Here is a 19334-nt window from a genome sequence, read left to right as displayed (position 1 = left end):
GTGCCAAAGGTGAGACCTCTGTTCCAGGGAAATGCTTCTCAACCCTGGCTGTACATTAGAATCTCCAGGGAGCTTTTACAAAAAAAACAATGTCTAGGCCTAATCCTCTGACAAATCTCGTGAGAGTCTCTGAAAATGGAGTCTGGAGCATCAGCACTCTTACATATCCCAGATAACTGACGAGAAGCCAGGCTAAGAGCCACTGGTCTAGGTGATGTCTAAACTGTTCTCTCTTGCTCTGACCTGCTGACCCACAGGGATTCTAAAAGTGCTCCTCACCGGCTTCAGGGGCAAGGACACCCTCCAATGATTAGCACCAGCTGTCTTTATTTCTGGTCCTGGCTGTCAGCACATGGCCAGCTTCAGACCAGCCACAGCTCCGGGGCCAGGACATGCTCCTGGGCCCTGCTCCAGGGTGGCTGCAGGCCTTCACTCATACTTGCAGAAATCCTTGAGTCCTTTGGGCAGGTGGAGCCCATCAATGGCCAACCGGTGCACCACACTTCTCTGGATCACGAGGCGACACAGAGTCTGCAGGGACGGCACTGTGGAAAGAAGGCTGTCAAAGGCAAACTGAACTGAGGGTGGGTCTGAGGCTGAGACCCAGAAGATCTAGGTCTGGGTCCCCCCCTTTGTTGTTAACTCGGGCCATTCCCTTCTGCTCTCTGGGCCTCCTCTGCTTCATGGGGCTGTTCATGTGGTGGAGATAAGCATCTCGTTCACAACACTTTTCCAATGCTGCAGCCCTTTTTCTATAACACCCAGCACTCCCTTGCCCCTCCCTTAGCAGCTTCTGGGGGCAGGAATAGTGTCTGATTTAGCTATGCAACTTGAGCCTCCAGTGTAGGCCTGGCACAGGGTGGGTTCTAGCTCACTGAATTCATAAAATGTGATCAGAGGTCTAAATAAAGGGCTTACTAGAGCGATAATGAATCAGGTGTCAAGATTAAGAAACTCAGTTTGGGTCTGTGATACCTTTAAATTGGTATGCCCAAATCTATGAGCAGGTACCTACTAAAAGCACACAATTCTCAGAGAGGCCCAGGGTCTCAAAGCAGCTTAGAATCCCTGCCTTAGGTTAATACAGAAAATACTGTCAAAACCAGAAGGCAACTTGGAGGGCATCCTAATCAATCACAGCCAGGGTAAACTCACAGATGGGTAAACTGAGGCGCAGAGCCAGGGAATGACTTGTCCAAGATCACAAGCAGAGGCAGAATTTGAAGTCAGATTCCCCAACTTGTAAATTAACGCTGGGCAGCCCAAGGCCATGCTACCCGGCTTGGGAGCCTAGCAAGTTCCTGTCCCCACAGTGGGCCAGGAGGGGTCGCTGCCCAGGGGGTGGGATACCTACAGCCATACTCAAGCTGGACCAAGCGCACGCTCTTGGTGGAGGCAAACACGTCCACCACTGCGTAGAGGGGCTGGGCGGCTGGCAGCCCCCGGGCGCTGGGGCCCATGTCCTCGCCGTTGATGATGATGTGCATGTCGGCCGTACCGTCCGGGCGTGGGCAAAAGAGAACGCCCAGGCGGCTACGGCGCGCGGTCGGAGGCAGCACATTCAGCTCATAGAGCTGGTCCAACAGGTGACTGTAGAGCCCCGGCCGACTGCGGCCCACCAGGCGGTCGCGGGGAATGCGAAACTGCTCAATGCACAGATACGGTTCCACCAGGAGGGCTGGGGGTCGGCTGGGGGCCACTGCCTCCGCCTCTGGGCCGCCCTCGCGGGGCACGCGGTTGTGATGGCGCGTGATAGCGAAGACCCAGGTGTGGCCGAGGCTGACCAGGTCGGGCAGCGAAAACTCGGGCACGGCGGCCAGACTGGCGGGGTCTAACGCAGTCAGGCCGAGGCGTAGGTGGCCGCACCAGCCTAACTCTTTCTCCTCGATCTCAACCAGGAATACCTGGCCTGGAGCCAGTGGCTCGCGACTGAAGCACACGCCGTGGGCGAAGCTCTCCACGCGTGTGGCCCGTGTCCCGGAAGGGTCCACGCGGATGTTGGCACCGTGCACCCGGTGGAAGCGGGTGGGAGGGGGCTCGGGGCGCGCGGGTCCCCAGGGTGCACCCAGTTCCACAGGGTCGAAGACAGCAGCCATTTCCCCGCCCCGAGTCAGGCCCGCAACTCCGGGGACTATTTTGGGCTGCAGGCTCAGAAGGTGACCGCGGGGGCACCATGTAAGGTATTTCCCCCTGGACTCCCTTGCCCAAGGCTCTGCCCGGGGGTCCTAGTGCCGCTTGCTTCGCCATCCTGCCTAGAACAGGACGTCCTCGGGGTCTGGGGGTATCCTGGCCATCCACACCTGGGTCATCTGATCGGGGGAGCCCAGGATATGACCTGCGAGGCCCGTGGACCCTCCCCCGGCGCCGACAGCTGCAGCCACCGCCCCCTCCATCCCCCGGGTGCGCAGACCCGAGTGCAGCTGGAGGAAGTCTGTCACGTGATGTGGGAGTACACGTGACTCGGCCTACACATGACCCAGTCGCCAGACACTTCCTGGGAAGCAAGGACGCGGGGAAGCAGAGGTGAGGGGACTCTGGAGGCTGGAAGGGATCCCGGAGCCCCTGACCGCCCGAGGGGCGAGCGGAAGAGGCTCGGCGGTGGGAGTTGAGGCCCGGGCCGAGGCTTCCTCGGCGATGCGTCGCCAGCTCCTCCCCAGGGACAGCTGCATGCAGTCGCTGAGCAGCCAGGAACCAGTAAACAGCCGGCACCCGCTTTGTCCGCAGATGGTCCTAGCAGCTTTGTCGCCGCGGTTCTTTCTGCTGCTGCTGCTCTTCTGGGGGCCTCGAGGCGAGGCAGCCCCCGACCAGGACGAAATCCAGTGTCTGCCCGGGCTGGCCAAACAGCCGTCTTTCCGCCAATACTCTGGCTACCTCAAAGGCTCCGGCTCGAAGCACCTCCACTACTGGTCCGCAGCCCTCCCTGCCTCCCATGGCGGGTGGGAAGGGACACTGCGATGCCCACCAGGGGAGAGGGCTGGGGGGTGGGGCGTCCTGAAGCCCCCTGAGGGAGCCTGGGAGCAGGGAGGGCTGGAAGGGGCGCCTCCACCTGCGCCCACCCGGGCCTCACTCCCCTCCCAGGTTTGTGGAGTCCCAGAAGGATCCCAAGACCAGCCCTGTGGTGCTTTGGCTCAACGGAGGGCCGGGCTGCAGCTCCCTAGATGGCTTCCTCACCGAGCACGGGCCCTTCCTGGTGAGTGGAAAGCGGCTCTCCTCCATAACCCAGGAAAGGAAGAGGGAGGGGACATTTCCCAAAGGAAAAGGCCAGGGAAGAGGGAGAGAAGGCCTTTGTGATTTTTTTATATTTTATTTTTTTAAAGTAGTGAAAAAGCAGTTTATTAGAAGAAAAAGTACACTTCAAAGAAATAGAAGCGGGCCCAAGCGGAAAGTGGCTCAAGGGCCATTATTAGAAGAGAAAGTGCACTCCAAAGAGTTTGGAGCGGGCCTGAGCAAAGGCAAGGCTCAAGAGCCCCTTTGTGATTTCTAAACAAAAAAAGTGTCCTTTTCCTGAGCCTCAGTTTCTGTATCTGTGCCATTGGCTTGACAGGGTGGCCCATTCCCACCACCCAGTCGGCTCTCTCTTCCCTCCTCAGATCCAGCCAGATGGTGTCACCCTGGAGTACAACCCCTATTCTTGGAACCTGGTATAGCCGGTGCTGTGGGTCCTGCGGGTATGACTGGGCACTTGGATGGGATGGGGAGCCCTCTTCAGCTTGTTTCCTCGTCCCCCCCAGATTGCCAACATGTTGTACCTGGAGTCCCCAGCTGGGGTGGGCTTTTCCTACTCCAATGACAGGTCTTACGCAACCAATGACACCGAGGTGAGTCCAGTGCCTGCCCACGTGCCCCAGCCCCCCTGGTTCTTTAAAGGTGGCATGATACAGGGAAAGAGCATGGCCTTGGAGTCCATTTCTGGCTCTGTCACATGCTATATGGTGTGGTCTTGTCACTACAAGTCACTTCCTCTTGCACAAATAGGGTGGGTTGGTGTCATTAGCCCTGAAATTCTTCCCAGCTCAGATACCAAAGCTTCCTGATTCCCCCCACCCTGCCATCTCCAGGTCGCCCAGAGTAATTATGAGGCCCTTCAAGATTTCTTCCGCCTCTTCCCGGAGTACAAGAACAATGAGCTTTTCCTGACAGGAGAGAGCTACGCCGGCATTTACATCCCCACCCTGGCTGTCTTGGTCATGCAGGATCCCAGCATGAACCTTCAGGTGCCTGACAGCTGCAGGGGAGAGGGGAGGCAACTTGTAGCGATAGATTCCTGATTATTGAGGTCAAACAGGTCAACTCGTCCAGCCCAGTCTTCCTCATAGCATCCTTGCCTCAAGAGGCACTCTCTGCTTACTTGCCTCCCATGACAGGAAACTCACCTGTCAGGCTGCCAGCTTTGTTCTATGTGTTGAGTGGCCTCCCCCACCCACCCATCTCCACAAACCACCCTGGGTTTCAGCTGCCAATTTGTTGGAGGTCTGGATGTAGGTCAAGGGAGGCTCTTCCCCCTCATCCTACCGATGAGCTGAACACACTGGGTGTTTCACAGGGGTTGGCTGTGGGCAATGGACTCTCCTCCTATGAACAGAATGACAACTCCCTCGTCTATTTCGCCTACTACCATGGCCTTCTGGGGAACAGGTATGGGAGGGGGGAAGTCGGGCAATCTTCAGGGTGGGGCAGGTTACAAAATCTCATGTCTGTCCTCCAGTCATATCATATCCCTGGTTTATGAGTAGAAGGTGAGGGCTGAGGTTGCTAAAAGGGTTTGGTGCTAAAAGACCAAAGGCTGGAGATCAGAATTTAAAGGGACCAAGGAGAGCTGGCAGGATGGCCCCAGGGCAGCTAGTTTAGAGACCTACATACCACAGTCTGTGATTTCCTCTGTCCCCTGGGGTTAGGTTGTGTTGGGAGGTTGGAGGCAAAAGGTGGGCCTCTCACCTTACCTGCCCACCATGGGCCTAAGCACTTTCACTTTGATCTCCTACAGGCTCTGGTCTTCCCTCCAGACCCACTGCTGCTCTCAAAACAAGTGTAACTTCTACGACAACAAAGACCCAGAATGCGTGACGAGTGTGAGGTTCTGCCCCTACCCTGTGTCACCCCTGATACTTCCAATCCTGAGGACAGGACCACATCCCCTCGCTGGGGACTCCCTGTCCCCCATCCCCCCATTGCTGTCCTATCCTGCATCCTTCAGCAATTGGGTGTCTCTGGGACACGTGAATATGGATGTGTTCCCACCACCACTTCCTGTGACTGCTGGGCAAATCCTGTAACCGCTGTGTGGGGAGAGGCATTCTCACTTATCCAACATCGGCCAGTGCCAGGACTGCTGAAGTGTCAGTGTAGATTACTTCATCTTCCAGATTCCCCCTCAAGGGTGATTGTATTATCCACATTGTCCAGATGAGGAAACAGGCCAAGAGTGTTGAAGTCACTTGCCTGCAGTCACAGTGCTAGGAAGTAGGAGCACTAGGATTTGGTCCCAGGTCTAGTAGATTCTTTCCACTGAGCCTCAGTTTCTTACCTTCACGGGGGGTGAAGGGTAATGACAAGGTGAAGTAGGACAGCACTAAATCTTGGGACAAGGTGGTGAGGTCATGAGGTGGCCAGGGTTTTGTAAAGCATGGTGGCTCGGTGTGTCACTGCAGGTCCAGGAAGTGTCGCGCATCGTGGGCAACTCGGGGCTCAACATCTACAACCTGTACGCCCCATGTGCTGGGGGGGTACCCGGCCATTTAAGGTAAGCACGCCCAGGTGCCCGCTGGGCCAGCCCCATGTGGCGGCTCCGGCACCCACCCCCCCACTTCTCTTGCAGGTTTGAGAAGGATACTGTCATGGTCCAGGATTTGGGCAACATCTTCACTCGCCTGCCAGTCAAGGGGATGAGGCATCAGGTGCACAGGGCCTGGACCTCCTCCCGGCGGGGTGGGAGGGGCAGGGCAGGGAAGAAGCGAAGACCCTGAAGCTCCGTCTGCCCCTCCAGGCACTGCTGCGTTCTGGGGTTAGGGTACAGCTGGACCCCCCCTGCACCAACACCACAGCCCCCTCCACCTACCTCAACAACCCTTTCGTGAGGAAGGCCCTCCACATCCCCGAGCAGCTGCCCCGCTGGGACATGTGCAAGTGAGGTTCTGTGGCCACGTGTGGCCTGGGGGGTGGCAGGCTGTTGGGGCTCACGGGCATCAGAAAGATTCCCAGGGATCCTTTGGCTAGAGTTTCTCAAAGGGTGTACTGCGAGCTCTCAGGGCGCGACAGTGAATTGTTGTACAGGATGTTAAACTCCTAACTTGGTTGATACTCAGCCAGTTCATTCTTAAATGGCCACATTGGTTGTTAAAATAGCAATTACTTCCATGGCATTTAGTAAATAAACATGCTCCCAACCCCACCCCCACCCCTACTCCAATACCATCCCCACCTGCTCAGATCTCCTGTGACCCCTGCAATAAAAAGGTGATGCCTGATACAGCAGGGGCCACTCAGGTCCCTTCTGGATCGGTCAGTACCCGTGCCCAGCTGTTGTTTACGCTGTGCTTCTCACACTTGTGAGCCCCTACACTCTTAAGTGCCAGTTACTTCCCAGTCATTGAAACAACCAAAGTGTCCCTATGTATTTCTAAATGGGGTGGGTTGAGGACCTCTGAATTCCAGCCCCCCATCCAAGTAAGTCCTAGAGAGGTGGCACGCCCGAGGAAGGGACTGAATCCCAGCTGTCTGCCTCCTAGGCTGGAGCTTGGGGGTAGGAGGGGGGTCTGATCTGTTGACTCTTTTTCTCCCCGACCTGGTCTTCCCGGGGCCTGCCCACATGTTCCCGCAGCTTCCTGGTGAATCTACAATACCGCCGTCTCTTCCAAAGCATGTACTCTCCGTACCTTAAGCTGCTCGCCACAAAGGTGAGTAGGAGCAGCACAGCGGTGTCTACCAGCAGCCCCAGGGCCCTGGAGGTGTAGGGCAAGGCAGGGAGACGGGAAACTAAAACTCCAAGATGTGAAGTCACTTGCCTGAGGTCCTGTAGTTGGCAGGGTCAGCATTTGGAAGTGGCTTTTGCCCCACTCCATGCTGCTCTGCTGTTGGAGGCTGAGGGGTCTGCATCAGCCAAGGAGCCTTTAGGGTGAGAAGAGCTGGTCAGATCGTGTTACAAATGGGCAAATGGGGCGGCCGGCCAGCTGGCTCAGTGTGATAGAGTGTGGTGCTCATAACACCAGGGTCGCTGGTTCAATTCCTGCATGGGCCACTGTGAGATGCGCCCTCCACTACTAGGTTGAAACAACTGCTTGACTTGGAGCTTAAAATAAACAAAAGTTGAAAAAAATTTAAAAAATGGGCAAATGGAAGTCCAGGGTAGGAGAGAGCTTTGTCCAAGGTCACCTAGGAGACACTGGCAGAACCAGGTTAGGACCAGGTCTATACAGCTCTGGGGTCAGATTGCCTGGGTGCAAGTTCCTTTACTAAGCATGTGGCCCTAGGCAGGTTCCTCACATATCTTGAGACTTGGTTTCCCCATCTGTAAAATGGGATTAATAATGGTATGTACCTTCATAGGTAAAGCATTCTGTAGAGCACTGTAGGAAGCAATCAGAAAACACAAGCATTTCCTGGTCCGTGCTGTTTAGCTGGACCCCTTGAATTCCCTGAGGGGTAGGACTTGAGCCTGGTGAGGGCAGGGACCTGGCTTTATTCTAGATGCCCCTCTTCTCCCCTGCCCTATTCCAGAAATACCGGATCCTGCTCTACAACGGAGATGTGGACATGGCCTGCAATTTCATGGGGGATGAGTGGTTTGTGGATTCTCTCAACCAGAAGGTAAAGCAGGGATGCTGGCCCCGGGGGAGAGGCTGGTTGCAGGGGTAGGGCGAGCGTGCCTGGCAGACACAGGGCACACCTGGAGGAGTTCCGGCCCCTGAGGTCTTGAGGCTTGGCAGCTGTGAGCAGGAATGATGGGTGGCTCTGAGCCACTAAGTCTTTCCCGGTGGGGCAGATGGAGGTGCAGCGCCGGCCCTGGTTAGTTGACTACGGGGACAGTGGGGAACAGATTGCTGGCTTCGTGAAGGAGTTCTCCCACATCGCCTTTCTCACCATCAAGGTAAGTCCTGGGCCTGGGAGGGCTCGCTAGGGCTAGAGGGGAACCACCTGTCCTTTCCTTCCCATTTCCTGTTATGCTGGTTACCATGTGGCCCGTGTAAGGGCAGGTTTCCTGGGGGAGACTGGAAGAATGGAAGGCTTGGGGCAGGGGCAGGGGAGGAGGAAGGGCACTGGCTTGGGGAATCCAGTGGGATGAAGGAAGCACCCAGGGGCAGGGGCTCTACAGGGAGGCAATCTCACAAAGCTTTGCTCCTCAGGGCGCTGGACACATGGTCCCCACCGACATGCCCCAGGCTGCCCTCACCATGTTCTCCCGCTTTCTGAATAAGCAGCCATACTAAGGACCCCAGGGGCCAGCCCTCACTGCCTGATCCAGCCCTCCGAGCTTCTCCTGCTAGAAGGGAGGTCCTCCTTGATGCAAAATGTCCCTGTGGGGCTGGTCCCTGCCTCCAGGACCGCTCCCCACCGTTTTCCCCCTCCAGCAGGCCCCTGTGCCTCACATAGACAGCCTTGGGGGAAGTTAGCACTTTATTCCTGACAGCGGTGGGGCCCGGCCCCCTCCCTGCTTGAAGAATGCCCTTAATGCACTGATGCCACCCCAGGAACACAATAGAGCTCAGGACAGCCCACTGGGAGGTTGGACGGACTGTAATTGCTGGATTGACTGTGATTATGGAATTAAATTGGGTACAGCTTAAAACCCCGTCTTCTCTGTGGCACTGGGGATTAGAAAAGACACTATAGGCTGTGACAGAGTGAGGGAGGGGATGAGAGACAGTGGAGTCCTGAATGCAGCTGCCAGGGGTAGGGGTTGACTGCTCAGACAGCTGCCGCTACCGTGGAGGGTGGTGGGGTACTGGATGCCCCAGGGTCCGTGAGAACGGCAGGCTTGTTCTTCTCAATCACCTCTCGAAGCCCTTTGGCAAAGTGGAGGTCCGCCCCGATGGTGATGAAGCCCTGTGCAGGGGGGCAGAGAAGGGAGTCTATTTATTCCCCCACTGAAGACAGAGTTTAGAGATAGAGCGACCTTGGCCTTGCATTTTCAATCTAGTGGGAGAGCCAACAGCACAGCGGTTCATACAACTCCCAGGGAAGGATGCTGAAACAGAGGCTGCAGGAGCACAGCCTGTGGGGGTCAAGGAGGGCTTCCTAGAGGAGGTGACCTCTTAGCTACGACCTGAAAGATGAGTAGGATTGGGGGTGGAATCAGGGAACTGTCCCACGGTAAGGGCACAGACTGTGCAAAGGGCTAGAGGAGCCTGATGTAAGGTTAAAATGGGAGGAGGCAATTGATAAGGGAGGAGCTGGGTCAGATGGTGGAGGGCTCTGTGGAGCTGCAGAGGGAGGGGAGGCTCTGCCCTCCTTCCCCATGATGCCCACTCACCACATGGTTCGTGACCTCCTCGTGCACAAAGTCTATCCCCTCAGGGAGTGGGATCTGCACCCCACGCCGGGTCCGCTCTGTAAGTGGGAACAGCTGGCTGAGTCTGGGCCCGCCCAGCTCCCCTCCCCTCCCCCCTCCCCCCTCATTCCCCCCACCCTACCATTGAGCAGGGGCATCACCCCAATCTGCAGCATGGTCTTCAGAGGGGCCTGCAGCGGGATCAGCTGGGGGGGAAGGAGTGGGTTTGCCTTAGCTGCTCACCCTGACCCCAGCCTCGACCCACCCACCATTCCCAACTCACTGCCAGGGTCTCCAGCGTAGACTGGTTCGAGTAGATTCGGAACCTGTGGGAGAGAAAGAAGCACCCAGTGAGCATGAGTCCAGAAAGCTCCCCCCACACCCCCTCAGGCTGTCCAGGCCTAGCCACCAGAGGCCGAGTTTCAGTCTTAGATGTCACACCTATCCACCTTTCCAGGGGGTTCTCCTGGTCTCCAGGTATGTATCCTGGGGTGAGCCATTTCTCCCTCTTTAGGTCTCCTTTTTTGCTCCTTAGTTTGTTGAGCACGTCCTACATCCTAGAGTTCTGCTGATAGCTTTCCATGTGTTATTTTTATTTAACAAAACGTACAATGCTTACTCCCTGCCAGACACTAAACATGTTTAAAATATTAAAATGTTTTCAAATGCCACCTGATTTGATCCTGATAACAACCCCAGAAGTGGGCACTGTTACAATCTGCACTTTATAGGTGAGGCCTAGAAAAAGTTAAGTAATTTGCCTAAAGTCACACAGCTGGGAAATGGCAGCACCTGCCTTGCCTCCAGAGTCTAGGCTCTTAACCACTGCCCTGTAGTCACACTCATTTAACTCCTTAGAACAGCACTGTCCAACAGAATTTTCTGTAAAATGTTCTGTATCTGCACTCTCCAGGCCGTAGCCACCAGCTCCACGTGGCTACAGAAATGTGGTTAATACAACTGAGGAGCTATTTCATTAGAATTCATTGAAACAGAAATAGCCATATGTGGCTAGTATCTACCACATTGGACATCACAGCCCTGGAAAGTAGATGCTACTTTTATCTGTGTTTAACACACGAAGACCAGGAAGCTTAGAAAGATAAAATGACTTGTCTTAAGATCTCAAACCTAAGTTGTATTGAGGTTTCTGCGCAAACCCATGTTCTTAGTCTCTGTTGTGTGACTGGGCATGTCACTTAACCTTACTGGGCCAGTTTGGGTATCTGTCATAATACCGGCTCTGCCCGCCTCTGGGTCGTGAGTGCAGAGAAGTCACACTTTAATAAAGCCCTTTTTGTGCATTAACAAAGAAAGACTGCAGCTCTCCAGTGGCTGGTAGCTATGACTGAATTTTAGCCCCCCGATTGTTGTGGGCAGGTGTGATTATCCTGAAGACACTGAAATATGGAGAGGTTAAGGGCTTGCTCAAGATGTTCAGACATCTGCCTACTTGCGAAGGTCCAGCTGTATGCGCAGTGCCTTCCCCCGGAGGGTCATCTTGGCGCTGAGTCGGGCGTCCTGCGAGAATGTGGGGAGGGGCAGTGTGTTATTGACCAGGCAGGTCCCCAGCCCACTTCTCCCCAACCCTTGGCCGGCCTCATTCTGGTGCCCGCACCATGACCATGGTAGACAGCTGGACCTCGGGCTGGTTGGGTGGGGCCAGGGCGATGATGACACTGGCAGTGACGGAGACGGTGGTGCCCGAGGGCTTGATGGTACAGCGAGGTGGTGCCATGACCCGCAGCTCCAGCTTCAGCGGGGAGTCAATCACTGCTGGGCTCTGCAGACAGAGCAAGGATGGAGGGTCAAGTCCCAGATTTGTTCTCTGGGGAGCCCCCGGGGAGGAGGGGGTGGCTCAGGCTCGGCCCTCTGGGAGCCCAGAGTGACAAATAAGAAAACAGCTGTGGCTTCACAAACCCTCCAGAACTGTGTCCAGTCTCTGTGCCTTTGTTCACACAAAGGGACATCCTGTTGTAAGAGTGTCTCCTTCCCTCTCTGCTTTCCTAATTCTCAGTATTTCAGGATCCAGCTCCCATCCCGACTCCTCGGGGACAGTCTGCATTGCATATCCCAGCCCCCTGCCATAGCTCCTGTCTCTCAGCTGCTGTGCTAGTTCTTCCAGAGGCAATGTACGAATCCTATTAAATTCCCGCACACTGACCAAGTGCTTACTCTTCACCCAACACTACATTTAATTCTCACCATAACCATGTGAGGCAGGTATTATTCTTTTTGAGATGGGGCAATTGAGGCACAGAGAGGTTTAGTAACTTGGCCAAGATTATGTAGTTATTCAGTTGCAGAACTGGGATTCAAACCCAGGCAGTCTGGCAATAGAGTCCATGCTCTTAACAATGCTTGACCGTAAGTTTGATGATGATAATGGTGGCAATAGTAATAGCAGCTGGTGTTTACCGAGCACGTACTGTGTTCCAGGTCCTGTTCGTTTTGCTTTACGTGTATTAGTTCATTTAATATTCATGACAACCCTGTGAGGTTGTACAGTATGGCTAGTGTCTACGGGCATCCGATGCCAGTGTGACCTGGAATCACAGATTCAAACCCAGGTTCACATCCTAGCTTCATCATTTACAAAACTGAACTAAGAACACTGAAATATTTCTTTTAAAATTTTAAACTCCCACCCCTCTCCCCATTAAACTAGGGAAAATAAGCCAAAAAAAAATATTATATATATATATATATATATATATATATATATATATATATCTCGTTTTAAAGTTCCTCCACTTGCAGAGCTTGGGTTCTCAGCCCATTCTCATCATGGCTTCATGAAGGACAGCACAGGAAGTAGCGAGCCCCCTTCACAGATGTGGCCACAGGCTCGGCTAGGAGAGGGGACTTGGCCAGAAGCCAGAGGCCAGGCCTTCTGTCTACTCCATGGCTACCCCTGGGCCCCCCACCCCTGCACACTTCACAGGTCCCCTGCAGGTCGTGTGCCCACCCTCCCTGGGCAGGTCCCTACCTCCCGTAAGACTCACCAGGACAATGCTCCCAAAGTAGGAGGCCCTCAGCAGCATGTCCAGGTCACGGGGCACCTGGACGGGAGGTGGGGGTGAAGCAGGGTCATCAGGAGCTACATCACTGGCCCCCTCTTGCCCACCCCACAGACTGGCCCTAGCATACCTTATCCCCCACCAGCAACAGCCGCAGGGCCCCTGCCTGGAAGTAACTCTCCAGGGCAGTGTCGAAGAAGAACTCAGAGAAGGCCACGTACACCATCCGCTCCTCCTCCAGCAGCTGGGGCTCCACTGCCTGGTTGAGCAGGCTCCAGTTCCCCTGGTCCAGGGGAAAGAAGGACCCCTGTGGTACGGGGATCAGGTTCAGGGCCAAGGCCGACTGGCCCAGCACCCAGATGTCTCCAGGCCCTGCGCTAGGCATTGTGGGGGATGGTGGGGAGTCAGACCCAGTGGCTGCCCTTGAGGGACCCACAAGCACATTTCTTAGAAGGCATCAAAAGGAGGGCTGCTGGAGTGCTGTGAAGGAGCAAAGCCATCAGACCAGAGAAGGGAGGCTCAGGAAGGGGTTCACGGTGGCGGTGGCATTTGAGAGGGACTTGAAAGGAAAGCTAGGTGGCAGTAAAGATAGTAGCTACTGCTTACATATACATGGTAGAAATTCTGTGCTCTTTACACAGACCAACTCCTTTAATCTTAGGAGGTTTGTTTTCTTACTGTGTTATTTCCATTTACATATTAGGAAACAGACACAGAAAAGTTAAGCCACTTGCTTATGGTCACGTAGCTAGTAAGTGGCAGAGCCAGGATCTGAATTTCAGGCATTCTAGCTCCAGAGTCAGCTCTGAAACTGCTACCCTCCACTGAGAGGAGCAAAGGTGCTGTGTGGCCTTGGGCAAGTGGTGTCACCTCTCTGAGCAAGTCTCCACATCTCTAAAATGGGTATCACGTTAGTACCTGACACCCAGGTTGTGAGAGGATGAAATGAGGTTATGTGCACAGAGCTCTATGTCCAACTCCTTCAGGGGAGACAGGGAAAGGCAGTGCATGAGCAAAGGCCCTGAAGTAGGAAGCTAGGGGCATATTTGGGAAAGTAGCTGCAGAGGAACAGGATGAAGTTAGAAAGGTGGGGCCAGACAAGAGTAACAAGCCTCAAATGCCAGGCCCAGGAGGTAGGCCTCGTTCTGCAGGCAATGAGGCCACAGCATTCCGAGCAACGGAGTGGCCTCCTGAGAGCTGTGCTTTTGGAAGACAAAACCAGTGATTCCGGGCAAAAGGAGGGAGTCTAGTTAGGTCAGAGGTGACACACACACCAGCTGGGCAGCTCACCCGGAAGTCCATGTCCAGATGGCTGGCAGAGACCGCAGGATCCTTTAGGAGGGAGTAGTCAATGCCAACGAAATTGTCCACAGAAATGCGTACTGCAGGGAGGGGCTCAAGTCACTCGAAGCTGTATGATGCTGGGCAAGGTGCTTACGCTCTGTGGGCCTCAGTTTCTCATCCATAAAATGGTTGTTATGAGGATCAAATTAGTTTTATGTGGAAAACACTTAGGGCCTGATGTGGAGTAAGTGCTCAACAATGTTAGCTGTTACTGCTACTACTGCCGGGGTTTCATCAGCTCACTGAACAAGATGGCAAAGGATCTTGCCTTCCTTCGTTACTTTTCCCTGCTCATGCCCTGTGTGTGTGGGGGGGCGTGATGATCTCTGCCCCACAGCAAACAGAGGTCACAGCTTAGGGAAAGGGAATTCGTGGTCATTAAGTACCTATTCAGTGCCCAGCGATGCACACAAATAGAACCCCAGCGACCAGCAAACACATATCGAGGACCTTGGCCACCAGCCCCTCAGTTAGTCCTCACAGGAACCCCAGGAGGAACGCCAGCCAAGCGAGAAACCCAAGTCCCAGCGAGAAGTGAATACTTGCCTTGGGTCACACAGCAAATGGGTGGCAGAGGCCACATTTGAACCCACGACCCTTCCACAGCAGGGCATGAAAGGGGCCTCCTTTGAGGCGCTGCCTGACAGCTGTGTCCCCAGCCTCCTCCTCACCCCCAATCCAGCCCCAGGGCCTGGCCCAGAGCTCTCCACCCTGTCAGCGCCAACTCACCAGGCACGGTGTCCAGGAGGGAGTTGAGCAGCACCATGCCCGCATGGAAGAGCACGGGGCAGATCTGGGAGGTGGGGGGCCAGAGTTAGGGCCTTTGAAAGACACGCATGCCCACTGCCACCGTCCCCCAGACCTGCCACTGCCTATACCTGCTGGTTGAGGAGGAAGCGCATCCCCGAGGTGATGAACGTGGAGAGGATCTCATACACCCTCCTGTGACGAGAGGATAGCCAGGTGAGCCCACACCCTGCCCCCATCCCAATCCAGGTCCAGGAGAGATCACAGTGACCAGAGAGGGAGGCAGTGGGGATGGATACATCAATTTTGACCTCAGTCACCAGCTCTTTAATAGACGTTTTCCAGGACGTGGGCCAAATCCCCTCTCGCCTTATTCTCAAGATTTCCTCTCCTACCCCAGCCCCCAGCGAGCCAAATGAATCTTCTCACCGTTCCTCAAACCCGCTCTGAGCACTGCCTCCTCCATGGGCTTACCCACGCCCACCCATCCACCCTCAGTGCCCCTGTCCTATACTTCCGTCTGGCTCAGATGTTTCCTTTTTCAGGCAGTCTCCCTCGACTGCCCTCTGAACACTCAGGATATTTTCTTAGTCCCTCGCTCAGGACCTCAATGACATATGTTTTGTCCCTCCAACTAGGCTCTGAGTTCCTTTCTGACAGGGACTGGCACACACTTGGTTGAATAAGTAAAAAATTGACAGTGTACCAATTCGAGTTGATAAATCTACCCTTCTCTTTCCCACCCTCTTCCAGAGCAAGTACAAAGTCCCCTTCTCAGCCCAAAACCTAGACCTATTGTAATTATTTTTGTTATTAGTAAGCACTACCAATTACTGAGAACCCAGTTCATGCCCAACTGTGCACACGTATCCTCTAGTTACTCTTATCTAAGTGGCTAGCCATATATGCCAGGTACTGTTCTAAATATTTTTACATATGTTAACACAAATAAGCCTCACAACATCTTATAAAATAGGGTCTATTATCATCCCCATATGACCAATGAGGAAATTGAGGCACAGAGCTTCAGGGACTTGCCCAAGATCACACAGCCATGAAATGGTGGCCCTGAGATTTGGACCCAGATGGTCTGACTCCCAAGCCTGTGCACTTTGCATTGCACTAGGCAGACGAGCTGTGGGGCTCAAAGTGGGTGCACTGGGGTTGGGGGTGGGGCTTACCTGAAGGTTCCCCCAAAGGCTGCGTGCATTCTGGAGACAGAGGCCTGGCAGGAGACATTGGACACTTTCATCCGGCCCGTGGGATCTCGGGAGAGGTGCAGAGCGATGCGGATGGATACACCCTCAGCGGAGGCGTTGATATGGCCCCCATCATAGCTGCCAAAGAGGGTTAGGGTTAATGTTCACCCCAGCTTGGAGTTTAACTGAATCTCCATGGACCGTCTCCTCACCCCCATACATCGTGATACTTCTTAATAAGGCTTCACTTCTACAGTTTACTAAGCATTCGACCAACCCTTAACAACCCTCATGAAGTGGGTATGACCGTTCCTATTGTATAGATGGAGAAACTGAGACTCAGAAAGGCTAAGGGATTGCCCACAGTCCCAAGCACCCCCAGCCCTCCCAAGCCACCCGCTACTCCCCTGAGAGTGCCAGGTCCTCACAAGAACCAGTAGAGAAGCTGTCTCTGGAAACGTATCCCCAAAGAGGCATTGGTGATTTGTAGCACTAGCTCCTGCTTTGGCTGGAAATGGAGCTCAGAGGATGTCAGCTGCAGCTCTGTGACCTTCACCCTGCAGGAGGCCTCAGGGTCAGATTCAGGACCAAGAGGGGACCCCACCCAACCACAGGAAATTCAGTCCCTTGTCTCAGTCCGGGAAGGTGGGGTAGATGGAATGAATTCTTCCATTGCTCCTCAAGTGCCCACCTTGGACTTGGGTGGCTCCACTTGGACTAGGGTGGCTTGGAGATGAGCTTCTACTGACCCAGGTGTTAAAAGTGAGCTTCACCTCTTCTCTTAGAAGTCTTGTTCCTTGCACTCCCTTCACCCTCACACCCTGGGGTTACAAGACCTGGTCTTTTAACCTTAACCGCGCCCTTTGATTTTGTCTCCATTTTGCACATAAGCTGCGCCCCACCGGTCCCCTCCATCCTAAAACACAGGCCTTTATCTGTTCCCAGGGCCGCTCCCATTAGCTCCACTCGAGTGCCATAGACCCCACTCTCATCCATTGGTAAATTTCTTCACTCCACCTCTCTCGTGCTCTTTGGCCACGCCTCAATTTCACGGCTTATGCTTTTCTTGGCCCCGCCTATATGTCCTAGGCCACGCCCATCTGCTTAGCCTTTATCTTCTCAGCCCCATCCCGTTTCTAAAGTCCGGCCTCATTGACTTGGCCACGCCCCCATTTCACTTGGCCATCCAGTCTCCGGAAATAGTCTCCCTTCGGTATTTCCTAAGCCCCGCCCCCACCGCGGAAACCCCGCCCCGGGGCCCCCTACTTACTCAGAGATGTTGTAGAAGAACTGGCCCTCTCTACCCCGCAGGTCCGGAATAGTGATGGTCTCCAGCTCTTGCTCCAGAAAGCGCAGCCCCTCCTGCTTCACTGAGGCAGCAGCGAGACCCTCAGCTCCTGCGCCCACTGCTGGGCTGACCTCACCCTCACCCGCACACCTGCCCGCACCCGCGCCTTACCCAGCTCCAGCGCCTTGGAGGTGATGCGGATCTTGCAGCCGGGGATCTCGGCGTAAGCGCCTGCCAGCAGCGCTAGGAAGAGGGCCCCGAAGAGGGCCATGGCGAGCGGGCTTGGGGTGGGGTGGGGTCGCGGCAGCCACCCGGCCACTAAAACCCACTGCTCGGATGTCCGACCAGGAGAGGGGGCTGGCCCGGATCTTTACCCTCGAGATAGCTCTTCGGGGAACTTGGAACCAATAATATTGCCTCCATTAGACAGAAGCAGAAGCTGAGGCTCAGGGAGGCGATAAGACTTGCGGTCTAGCTCCCAGAGGATGTGCGGCACTGGGACAGGGAAGGGGACACCCTCGGTTTCCTCGTGCTACCGCTGCTTGAGGAATTTGGACCTCCCGGGGACCAGCCCTTGCTACCCCACCAACCTCTTCTTTCCTTTAGCGGAGAGCAAGCGCGGCTTGCACGTTACCATGGTAACAGCTGCAAATGCATTCCTGGGGGTTGGCTTGCTGTCTCCCAGGCCCCCAGCCGGGGGAGGAGAGGGGTCTCCCGGCTTCCCTGGGTCCTAAATCCCTGCTATCGGGATTCTGCCTGGTGTCCCCCATTTCAACGCCCTCCTTGATGAGCTGTCCTCCCCACCCCGGGTTCAGTAGACCACGCGGCTCGGCAAAGGTCGGGGGGTGAATGGGGACGCGCCCCAACTCACTGCGGTGGAGCTGGGAAGTGGGGTGTGGGGGGGTCGGCGCGGTCACGTGGGGCGGCGGGCAGAGCTGGAGATCCCGGCGGTAGGGTCTGGCAGGCAGCGCTGTTCCAGCCGTCTTTATAAAGCCGGGCCTTTCTGACCCCCCTCTTTCCGCTCTCCTCTCCTCCCTCCAGGATTGGGAGGGGATGGGGCGGGACGCTGGCAGCCGGGATGGTGGAGACGGCTGTACAGAGCCCCGTGACTTGCCCGGCCGCTGTCAAGACAAGTGGGGGACCCGAACCGGGCAGGAGGGAGGGAAATGCAGGAGTCCGCTATCCCTGCCCCAACAATCCTTGCTTCGCTGGGACCTTGATTCCAATTCCAATTACCCATCTGTTCCTGCATGATTCTGGGCAAGTCACTTCACTGGGGTCACTGAGTCTCAGTTTCTTCATCCAGAAAAATGCGTGATAAGAGATACTATCTCGTAGGTCTTTAGTGCAGCCCAGGGCAAACCACAAAGACACATTTTCTTCCTTCTAACGACAATTACCTCAAGACCTCTCCTTGCCAGGCTTAACTAGGGGACCCCCAACTGTCTGTGTCACTACAGGGACCTAAAAAGGCCCTGAAACCTCTCCCACTGACGTCCAAGTGCTGCCAGCCCAGGAAGATGCCACACAGCCTGCTGGAATCACCTAGAAGGAGGTTTGGTGTTTCCCCAGGGACTGTGGATTTCTTATGAACCTTTGGAGTTAGGTTCTCTACACAGTACCCTGCTACCAACTACTGCCTACAGCATTCCCACCTCCTAGGACGGGACAGAGTAGGTGCCTGCTACCTTTTGTTGTCAAACAGAAGAGGAAAGGAAAAGCAATAATGATTCATGTCCATTGAACACATAGTACTTAGCAAAAGCACTCACGACCAACTGGTTCTGATGTGCCCACAACTTTCCCAGCTTTGAAACTGAATGTCACTCTTTCCTGGAAGCCTAGCAGTTCCAGGCAAACAAATGGTTGGTCACCCTACTACCTCTAGATGAACTAATTTAACCTTCTTAACCTCTGAGATTGGGACTATTGTGAACCCTCCTCAGCAAGCAACTAGAGGTAAAGACCACCCTGTGGCCACATTTAGGGAAACCCATATGTTCATGGAAAGGTGCGAGGTGGGTGGTTGTAGCCCAGTGGCTAAGTGCCTAGACTCTAGTGTCTAACAGACCAGGGTTCAAATCCTAGGCTGTCAATTCTTAGGTCCAATTCTTGGACCCCTTACGTAAGCAGCTCTGAGCCTCAATTTCCTCATCCTAAAATGGAAACAAAACTCTCATCACAAGAATAAACTGGGCATAGTACATATGCTGGGTGTGGTACATGGCACAGTATTAGCACCAAATAAATGC

The 19334-nt window shown here is 54.7% G+C and overlaps 3 protein-coding genes across 4 annotated transcripts; 1 reads left to right on the top strand and 2 right to left on the bottom strand.

Moving 5' to 3' along the window:
- Nucleotides 1-307: 307 nt before the first annotated feature.
- NEURL2 (neuralized E3 ubiquitin protein ligase 2) lies at nt 308-2096 on the bottom strand. 2 transcript variants are annotated; one of them, XM_019749692.2, is made up of 2 exons: nt 1355-2096; nt 308-559 (listed from the first exon to the last, which is right to left on the bottom strand). In XM_019749692.2, exons 1-2 carry the CDS (start codon nt 2094-2096, stop codon nt 513-515), a joined length of 789 nt encoding a protein of 262 aa, XP_019605251.2. In that variant the 3' UTR covers nt 308-512. The 2 variants fall into 2 exon arrangements, with proteins under 2 accessions (XP_019605251.2, XP_019605250.2); XM_019749691.2 differs by having other exon boundaries at nt 308-545.
- Nucleotides 2097-2384: 288 nt separating this feature from the next.
- Nucleotides 2385-8782, top strand: CTSA (cathepsin A). The gene is made up of 15 exons (XM_019749687.2): nt 2385-2523; nt 2725-2906; nt 3079-3190; nt 3591-3641; nt 3732-3818; nt 4059-4214; nt 4544-4635; nt 4985-5069; nt 5649-5740; nt 5816-5894; nt 5984-6123; nt 6818-6893; nt 7714-7803; nt 7979-8083; nt 8340-8782. Exons 2-15 carry the CDS (start codon nt 2725-2727, stop codon nt 8421-8423), a joined length of 1431 nt encoding a protein of 476 aa, XP_019605246.2. The 5' UTR covers nt 2385-2523; the 3' UTR covers nt 8424-8782.
- Nucleotides 8713-18107, bottom strand: PLTP (phospholipid transfer protein). The gene is made up of 16 exons (XM_019749686.2): nt 17954-18107; nt 17254-17479; nt 17065-17164; nt 16223-16351; nt 15777-15932; nt 14727-14790; nt 14578-14641; nt 13795-13886; nt 12635-12811; nt 12490-12546; nt 11103-11267; nt 10938-11005; nt 9768-9810; nt 9627-9690; nt 9467-9543; nt 8713-9039 (listed from the first exon to the last, which is right to left on the bottom strand). Exons 2-16 carry the CDS (start codon nt 17351-17353, stop codon nt 8902-8904), a joined length of 1494 nt encoding a protein of 497 aa, XP_019605245.2. The 5' UTR covers nt 17354-17479; nt 17954-18107; the 3' UTR covers nt 8713-8901.
- Between the last annotated feature and the right edge of the window lie 1227 nt (nt 18108-19334).

Source organism: Rhinolophus sinicus, linkage group LG13 (assembly GCF_036562045.2).
Source record: "Rhinolophus sinicus isolate RSC01 linkage group LG13, ASM3656204v1, whole genome shotgun sequence".
Taxonomy (NCBI): Eukaryota; Metazoa; Chordata; class Mammalia; order Chiroptera; family Rhinolophidae; genus Rhinolophus; species Rhinolophus sinicus.
The sequence above is the reverse complement of the archived record's forward strand: the minus strand, read 5'-3'. Positions and strand labels throughout refer to the sequence as shown.